Source organism: Seriola lalandi, unplaced genomic scaffold, assembly GCF_002814215.2.
Source record: "Seriola lalandi dorsalis isolate HSWRI2012SDOR001 ecotype SW California unplaced genomic scaffold, Sedor1 jcf7180002054682, whole genome shotgun sequence".
Taxonomy (NCBI): domain Eukaryota; kingdom Metazoa; phylum Chordata; class Actinopteri; order Carangiformes; family Carangidae; genus Seriola; species Seriola lalandi.
Window position 1 is genome coordinate 2825717 of NW_019525235.1, and position 10279 is coordinate 2835995.

General features: G+C 38.8%; 1 protein-coding gene across 1 annotated transcript in view; it reads right to left on the reverse strand.

Annotated features, from left to right (window-relative positions):
- gnrhr4 (gonadotropin releasing hormone receptor 4) overlaps window positions 1-1064 on the reverse strand; it is a 10343-nt gene extending 9279 nt beyond the window's left edge. Inside the window, exon 1 of the mRNA XM_023422463.2 lies at window positions 529-1064. Coding sequence (XP_023278231.1) covers window positions 529-1044 — 516 coding nt within the window. The 5' untranslated portion in view covers window positions 1045-1064. The remainder of the gene's footprint in view (window positions 1-528) is intronic.
- Window positions 1065-10279: the final 9215 nt, after the last annotated feature.

Consider the following 10279-nt stretch of genomic DNA (forward strand, 5'->3'; position numbering starts at 1 on the left):
AAAAAGTTTTGTTTTGTTTTTAATGTGTTAAAAATCATTAATTTGGATAACAGAACCATGTAGAATGATAACGATAGCTTGTCATGACAAAATTATTCTGTCGAAGGATTATGAATGTATGGTAATGTTAAATCATTACCCAACCCTTCACTACTGACTACTATTACTACTCATATAGGAGATGAGATTGCCGCCGTCATTCAGTTTTTACATACATGTGGAAAGTGCAGAATAACGATCAGAAGGTTGTAACATAGGTTTTCGGGAGCCAAATGCAGATTCTGAGGCTGACTACATTGTTCAAGATTTATTCAATGAAAACAAAACAAAAACAAAAGACTTACTTTGAAGGAAAAAACAAAATCCATTCTGGCGTGGTAACAATCCAAAATTTAAAAGTAAAGGGAAACACTGGAAACTGAATCAAAGCACGTAACCTCATAAAAGTACAGAGCAGAGAGAGAGAGAGAAATGTTTGATATAAAAGCCCCGGAGTGGCAAAGCACACAAAAACGTGTTTTCTCATACCTGAGGGAGTGAGAGGATCACACTCATCGTCCAGGCAACAGTCAACATGATTTTGCTTTTCCTCTTGGCCTCGCTGATGCCCAGGGGATTGAGGATGGCAGACTGTCTGTCCAAGCTAATGACCACAGTTACAAAAGCGCACGAGTACATCGCCACCAGTTTCATGAACATGAGCAGCCTGCAGGCGACATCTCCCGCCTGCCACTGCACCGTGATGTTCCACACCGCGTCCACGGGCATCACGATGAAAGTCACCAGCAGGTCCGCCACCGTCAAGTTCATTATCAGGATCCTGACGTGAGACTTGCGCTTGCCGCCGTTGCTGGCAGCCCACAGCACGACCAAGTTGCACACAGCTGACACGGCGCACAGAGTAAAGGTGATGATCACTCTGACTTTGGCCGCGGTGGAGAAAGTGGGCAGCTGGAGTGCGTCTCCATCAGCGCTCCTATTGCACACAGGTGTGGGTCCATGGCAGCTGCCATTCACTGTCTGATCCGTCAGCTGATGGAACATAATGAGCGCTGTACAATAATTCCGGCTGCTCCTATGCTTTGTCTTTCTTCTCCATCTGCACCTGCAGCTGGAACTTCAACTGTGAAAACTGAGAAAACAAAGAAATGATTTCTCTGCTTTTTTTATTTTTAGGTTTTTATTCATGGCTAGAATTATATTTGTCTCATGCTAAGGTCGCAGGTGTTGTGGTATATGCAGCTTTGATTAATATACCCTACAATAAATGACCAGGCACCACCTTATAACGGTTTTCTGATATTGAAAAAAAATGCAAAGTGATCAGGCAGACAGCGTTGGTCAAGGCACTGACCCTACATTATTAAATGAATTTTAGAAAGATGGGAAATAAAAGATTAGAAGATGTCAGAACATTCATTACTAACAGCACATGTGAGGGAAAAAACTGCCAGTGATAATAATAGGTTATTGAAGTTATTTTCTTCCAACCTCATCCTTTTTAATTTTCTCCACAGCCTCGTGCGTCCTGTAACGACTCCTTTAATTAAAAGGTACTTGACTCGTTATATGGGGATAGAAATCAGAGTAAAACCAGATTAAAAAAATTTTTTTTAAATAGCTTACCTGCAATTATGAGCGGAGCTGACCGTGAGCGCTAATGGAGACCTCACTGATTGTATTTGTGCTGCAGTCACTGCAGCTGTTGCTTCAGTCTGCTCCATTCATTTCATTCCTCCGCTCTGACGTGCAAAATGACAAGCGGCAGTTATCAGCGGGGTTGGTGGATCCGTCTATGAACTACGGGGTGTGCTCTTCTTTTAACAGGTGAAACATCCACACAAAGCCCCAAATATAGAAAAATCCAGAGAGCCACAGACCCGCTGCAGCAGAGGCATTTGTCAGAAAACCTAATAGAAAAATAAGATCAGATACGTTCTTTTAGGGGGGCATGTAGGGAGGGAGGAGGGCTCTGGGGACAGAAACAACAGCCCATTCCTTTCATCAGCCCTCTGAGAAACGTCTCTCACACAGTAATAAAGTGTATTTGTTATTTGCTTGGAGCAGCCTCAAGTTGCACATAACCACCACTTATTTTCTTGCTCTAACTCAATCATCTGCTGCAAGATATTTCATACCACACTAGGGTGATGAGAAATACTTTTATTTGTGTTTTAGAAGAATGTAAAGCATCTTGTTCAGTTGTTTGTCCCTGTATTAGGACAGGACAAAATAGTTTTCTTTATTACACTATGAAAAAAAATTGCAAGTAAACTCAATGGCCTTCACAGGAAAATGCAGCGTGTGCAAACACTCACAAGATAGTAAGAAGTCCACATCCAGACAGTCCACAGAGGGGAACTAAAGAAACAGTAATTAATCACAAATCCACAGCCTGAGTTTTCATAAATAAAGGAAGTGTGAAGTAGTCGATGTTTGGTACCATCATTCAGAAACCAACTGAATACATACTGCAAACCTAAGCTTTCTTTACTTATGACTTCAGGTAGAGTCAATCACTGAGTCCTTATGAGCTCCAGTATCATTGTCTCTGGTACATTATTTTAAGGCATAAGGATATTTTCTAATATCAATATACATCACTGTTTGGCAAATTCATGCACAACTGTAACTGTAAAAATATTTTAGCATCTTTCAGCTTTTTGTGTTGGTGTCCCGGCCCACAACTCTATGCTCTCATTGTGTTATTTTGGGCTCCAGCAGGAGCATTTAGCAACTAAAGACCAAGATATTTGGTTGGTGGGGGCCAAAAACAAAGCTAAAAGGAGAATGAATGTTAGACTTACTGTGTACAGTTTGTTTCTAATGCCTCCATGTGGCCAAAAACATCAATTATTGCAAGTTTAACCAACCAATCAGGGTCAAAGGGGGCCCATAGCTAATTGTTGTCAATCCAGCTATAGTTCAACTGTTGTAGTGTGTATTGTGTGACACCGTACTGCTCTGTTTATTAAAAAAATTTTAAAAAGTTTTGTTTTGTTTTTAATGTGTTAAAAATCATTAATTTGGATAACAGAACCATGTAGAATGATAACGATAGCTTGTCATGACAAAATTATTCTGTCGAAGGATTATGAATGTATGGTAATGTTAAATCATTACCCAACCCTTCACTACTGACTACTATTACTACTCATATAGGAGATGAGATTGCCGCCGTCATTCAGTTTTTACATACATGTGGAAAGTGCAGAATAACGATCAGAAGGTTGTAACATAGGTTTTCGGGAGCCAAATGCAGATTCTGAGTCTGACTACATTGTTCAAGATTTATTCAATGAAAACAAAACAAAAACAAAATACTTACTTTGAAGGAAAAAACAAAATCCATTCTGGCGTGGTAACAATCCAAAATTTAAAAGTAAAGGGAAACACAAGGGAAACGCACAGGGAAACACTGGAAACTGAATCAAAGCACGAGTGCTACAGGGGAAACAGAACAGGTGATCCACACTGGAACACAACAGGCGAACTGACAGAGACAGAGGAGAAGACAGATTCCGAAATACACAAGGGAGGCGGGGATGATAGACACACGTGAAACACATCACGGAAGGGACGCAATCACAGTACCGGGAAAAGAACGTAAACGAAAACAGTAGTAAATTACTTCAAACTAATACAGGAAATAAACAAAAGTCCAAACATAAAGTCCATACAAAGTCATTTCAGGGGCAGATCATGACAGACACAGCAGGATTGTCGGTTGTATCCTGTATTCTTCCTGATGTACACATCTCCTTTTTACACCCAGCAAGCAATAAACTTTCTCTTACAAATGCAGAAACCCTCCAGAATGAAGGGCAAAGTCTGCTCATCCTGTGATGCATATAGTAAATGAGTCATGAATCAAGAGCCTCCAAAGCTAACAGAACCCTGTGATGAAGAGTGTCAATGTGTGTCATATGGTGTATATACTGTAAACACCTCATATTGGCAGCTATTACACATATTAAGCTATCAAAGAAACTTCATTTTACAGTATTGATTTAAAAGCTGACATACTGAAATAAACACTTGGTAATCCCAACACCGATAATTAAATATCATACGTGGTACGTTTTACTGAAATCTTTCAATCTTCTATATCTTGAGGTTATGAGATGTTGTGGTTGGCTATGGAAACAGAGGCCAGATAATTCATTTTTATTGATCTCACAGCTAAAAATCATAGCCCAAGGAATACAAGCTGCCCGTGATGACTGTGTTATGAACCAGTGATGTCAGTATTGATGCAGGTAATCACAGTTTGGACCATTACAGTGGATGCAGTTACTTGTCCCCTCGGATTTAGTGGTATTTGTTGGTGAATCTCTTGAAGCAAATACATCTCAGATAACCTGACACATAGAGGGAGAGGGAGATGGGTTTGGGGGGTTGGGGGGGCAATTTCATGCACAATTTCATGCGTTTTCCTTGTTGCACTCTCAGTGAGTCACTGATTCCTCTCACAATTCATCACAGTAAGCCCAACTTCATCTGAAAAAGAGAGTCACAGGCTGTGACATACATTATCAGCTCTATTTCAATACTATCTAGTTTTGCAGCTTAGTATTTTGATTTGGGGTGCTTATCTATGTTGATCAAGCCACATATACTGACCGCATAAAGATCACACCATGCTGGGTAGAGACAGGTTGATTAAATACATTTTTATATATGTCATTTACATTAATAGAGAAACACTAAACCCAGGCCTTCTATGATACACACAAGTTTACACATGATGAAATAAATGACAAAAGTGTTTGAGGGGAAAACGCTTGATGTCCACTTACTAGCTTACAGTTGTCATCATCGAGTCATCATCGAGTTTGCTTAGTTGTCATGGAGATGGCTCTGCTATTGTGTGAAGCATGACCCTCTGTTGTGTGACAACAGGTGGATGTATATTAGGGAGGATCGTCTCTGGTCAAAGATGGCCGTCCCCTGACTCCCAATTGTAGCTTGCCTGGAACCTCGATGGAGGTGACACCCAAGCAGGTATTATCCACCTCTTCTACTTAAGGGGAAACCAAAAAGTGGAGTTGTGCCAGTACCTTGCAGTATAAAAAGAGCTATGAGTGGACATCAAGTAAAAATCTGAAACCATTTTCAAGGTCAAGAAAGAACTATAAATGTTTATATCGTCACATTTCAGGTGCATCATTGAAAACATGCCATAGTATTATAGTATGTACTCTCATGACTGTGTCTGTAATGTTTGGCAATTATAGGATAAGGTTTGCCTTTTTTTTTTTTTTATCGTCAACAAATGAAAATCACGGAGAGACAAACAGTCTGAAAAAAAAACAATTTGTTGTAACAAATATAATGTATACAGTACTTTAGTTTTCTGAAAGATGTTTCCAGCAGCTGGTCACTGTTTGGCAATCATTGGTCAGAGGTGGATAAATGGTGCATTTATTGGGGACTATTTTCAGCTCAGAGTGAATACACATTTGTTGCAGAAGGACAGTGTAGGTAGAACTGTCTGAAGAGTACAATGTGTTTGTTCATGGTAATGACGTCACCCAGTGAAATTGATGTGGCTGATGTGTTTCTGGACAGCAGTCGCAGGCTACATACAGTATGACACAGAAATAAGTTGAACAGACAGATATTCAGATTATAGCCAGATAAAATCCTACTGTCTAAGTAAAGCTGTTTAAAAAAGAAAATGTGATTGTTTTCTGATTGTATTGCTTCTGTAATATCCTTCGCACATCATTGTGGCTTGGGCCGTATTTCTTAGTTGGATTGCGCTTTACTTCAGACTTTCAGAATGCCTCATATGTTTTTCAGGAATCATGTCCTGCTCAATAGTTTGCGTCATTGTGATTGATTCTCAGATCCATTCCTTGGCGTGACATTTGCATGTTTCCTGTGATTAAGTGGGGGGCACATAGTGGCTCCTCTGTCCTCACAATGTCCAATGACATGTAGGAAACACCAAAAGTGCATTAATACTAAGACCCTGGTAAAAAGAAGTATCACACATTGCATAGCAGTATTACACATTGCATTCAGAACAGTATCAAAGCCTCTTTGAATGCTAACATACAAGTTCTCAAGTGTGATCAGTATTGCATTATCATCCTGGTATATAGGGGCCCATCATGAAGACACAGAGACGGTGTTTGCACCACAGGGTGCATGAGTTTCTAAAAAATATATTCAATGGGTGTTACACAACCAGGCAGGATAATCATCAGGCCTGATGACTCCCATAAGATGGCTGCCCACACCTTGTTTAACAGATGGAATCAAACACTGTGGGTTGAAAGCGACATTTGGCACTTGACAAATGTAAACACGCCTGTTCGAGTGTTGTTTACTGCATGAATGCATCCTGTACACACATATGTACATGCATACATACATATGTTTACATGGAAATCCAGACCTGTGAGTCATCGCTCGTGGTTAGGTTTTATATTTTCCCCACATCAGGTCGTGCATCTTTGTGTTCTGTTTGGGACAGAAGTTGGGACTTAATAGTAGTAAGAGTACATGAAAATAAGCCACATCTGGAATTTAAAGTTCGGAACAAACGCTTATAGGTATTATTAATTGAGAGCTTGACGCTCAAACTCTAATTTGTGTTCTGATTGGTGCAGAGAAACACCAGTCACATAATTTTTTTAAACTGAGGCCCTCCCACTTAAAATCATTGAGGAAAGGTAGAGTTCCTGTACGACTGTACCACTAATAATAAGAAGCTGGGTTTTCAGGGCCTTTAAATTTCAGACTGCAACTGATGTTTCTCCGTACTGATGCAGTGTATCCTTGACTGACATTTGCTGTCATCATTTTTCACTCATTTTCAGTTTTGAGAATCCGTGAGAGTTTTCTGTAAATTATTTAGCAGTTGTTGAGATGGTTGTTGACTGTTAATGTATATTTACGTTTTGATGTTGGATTCTCTCAGTATAGTATACATACCCATGAGAATGAAATTTCCCATCAGATGCTTCTTGAATCAATTCATTAATTTCTCACTGTGTGTCGGGGATTTATTAGATAAGTCAATACACACTACACTGAAGAGAAGTGCATCTGCAAGTCTGGAAACGATTGTTTTCTGTCCATGTAACTGTCTGAGAGACAGGTTTCATTGTTCATTTTCTACATTTCATATGTGTCATATAAATTCATGGTAATTTTTAACTTCATAAGGTAATTAAAAATGGAATGGAATACATGGGATATTAAAAGGGTAATATTGATAAAAGGTTTGTTTAAAAATATACGAGTTGTGTATATTGTAATTAACATTCTTATATGGACATTAATGAGAATTTGAAACAACAGAGAGACGTGTGCTTCAACTTGTATGTTTTTAATTTTTGTAGCTTTCATGGTGTAAATAAATAAATGTTGAAAGACATCTGAATGAAGCGTGGCCATTATTGTTGAACCAGTGTAGCTACAGTCCACAATGGGCATTTTTAAGAGAGGCATCACAGAGGGGATGTTAAGTGATACAGAAAATAGCTTTTTGTTGCTTGCGTTTCTAAATTGTCTTTTACAGAATTGTGCAAACGGACAGACACAGCAATTATTAAAGGACACAAAGTGGTGAAAACAGATCTAATGCAGCCTCTGACAGTTTTGTCTGTAATTTGCACAATATATGTCTGAGGAAGCTGCCTGGAAGCAATCACTGAACCATTATTGAGATGAGATACTGGGCAAATGGATTTTATCCTCGTCATGAAGACAGTCATTCTAATTGCAAATATATGTCGAAATCAATTAATCAGTGCTTCACAAAAGTCTCTCTGTTTACACGTCCACTATATGGAGATTAATGTTTAATCTTCCGTCAAATTTGTCATATACCAGATGTAAATCACTTCATATGAATTTTTGAAATGCTTTGTCATGGGTCTTCACTTGCATGCGTGAGAAATTGCATGTGTTACTTTGTAGAAATGGTGCCATATTCATAATCCACCTTGAGAAACCCAGAGACTTCATTTGTTCTGATGAGTGAGTCATATGTGAAATTCCTCAAAATCACACTCAAATTATATGGTCTGAGACCAGCTTTTACCGCTCTCTTCCAATAATAATAGATTCCATTCCATAACATTGTAGGCCGGTGAGAATGCTCGTTATAAAGACAGCCTGTACACAGTTCGCACATTAGCGATGAAATACATGACATAATCATATTCAGTAATGCACAAAAAAAGTAAGAAAATTGGATTTCACGCTAGTATAGCACTATTAAGAAGCAGCGTTTCTTTTACTTTGCACACATACCTTTCATTGTACACGCTGGTACCTCAGGGTGTGTGAGAGAAGATAAAACAGATGTATATGGGTTTGTTGCTGACCATTATTGAAACAGAAGTGAATGGAGATTCATCACCTCTGCTGCTTCATTTGTTTGCCACCAAAGTAAACATAAGACATGGGAAACCAATATCAGTGAGAACAAGCTTTAAGTAATTCACCGGGGAGCCTGACTCACTTATATGTGTCTGAGACTCATCCTGTAACAGCTCAAGTTGCTTTAAAATTATTTTAGCAAGAAAAGCTTTTAATACATTCAGATTTTTCTGAATGTATTAAAATTCATGAATGGCTTTAACAATTCTTAGTCTTCAGCATAAATGTAACGGAACACACAATTTTGTAATATATAAATGAATACCACTTCCAGCTCTTTACACTAATATCTTAAGGCTATAATGATTCATGTACGGTATATGTTGGTTGAACTTCAAAGAGTAGAAAATAACTGCACAGCTGTTGTACAAGTTTATTATACAGTACAGTTTAAATGTGTCAGAAAGAAAATACGGCATGTGCCAGTTTATTTCTTTTCAATATTAAAATGACCTGTATTTATATTTTTCTTTCAGTCCAATTTTCATGATGTCTAGACTCCAACCAATTGCCTTCCCTGCCATTAGTTTAACAACAAAATTGCCTGTGTGTTTCCAGTCAGTCCAGTTGCAGACTCATGTACGCTGGTTATTAGCTTCACGGTGATGCAGATGCAACGGGGATGCATGTTGGAGCGTCTTGGCACACATGGCATTCATCTCCCAGGAGTGCTGTACACGATCTTGAATCAGTGGTCATCAGTTATGGCACTTTCTATTGAGTCATATGTTTCAGCTGTATAACCTCTTCTTGAAGTGAGCTTGTTTTCTGTCCTTAGAGGATATCCAGGCCTGCAGCGTTATGATGTCTGCACTAAATCGTGTTTGTTCCTGGAACGCAGTTGTCGTGGACTGCACCAGTTTTGAACAGGATGACAGTTGTTCCCTTGACATTATAGTGAAGTGTGTCAATCATGCACTCAAACAATATGACAGGTTGAGAGAAGAGCAAAATCTAATCTAGATGTTCTTTTCAGTGGATGAGTAAATCTAGAGGCAGTTTTAGGGCAACCCTGGCTCCTAGAAATTATGTTTGCGTACTTGTAATTTGCCAGTTATCTTTTGAGGGAAATGTAACTGCTACAAGGATTATGTTCAGTGTGAAGGATTTAGTGTTACGCTGCAGGGAGTTGGTCTGGGTCCATGGTTTATGTACAGGAAACTGAGGGTCACATCCTGACTCCAGCGTGTGGTTTGTTTTAGGCAAGAAAAGCACTTTGGTTAAAGCTAGGGAAAGATTGTGGTTTTGGTTTAATGTTTCCTCATTATGGAGCTAAAAATGTTATTGGGGCAGCATTACATTTTCTTCTAGTCATATATGCTATTGTAAATTAGTAGCTTCACTGTAAATGTAATTTATGGGGGAAGGACTGACGTAATGAGGATGTATAGATTAAGTGCTGCTGGTTCACTCAACAGTTTGAGCTAACATCTTGCTCTCAGATGCAGACTACTGATGAGCTAAACACTGCACTAAAACAAGGACACATGGAAGGAATTGACTATTTATAGCTGATGCTTTTGCAATTAGCAGAAAAAGCTCTGCTCTTTGAGGGAGCTCTCAAAGAATCTCAGCAACGATAAGGATTCTGCTGAGAGCTAATCCTCTCTCAACATGAATGAACATGAATCTAAGTTAAATCAAGAATACTTCAAATATAGAAGCATAAGAAGGCAGTTAATAGTGCTGCTGACATGAGCTTGTAAAAAAAAAAAAAAAAATAGTATACTTTTAAAGAAGCACAGAGTTCTCAGCTAGGCATTATGCTACACTTCTCATGCAGCATTTATTGTTTTTAATCCCGTTATTTATTTGCTTCATTTTTAGAATCTTCAAAGATGGTTTGTTTCTGGCACACCCGCTCTTTCTGCTGCAGCTG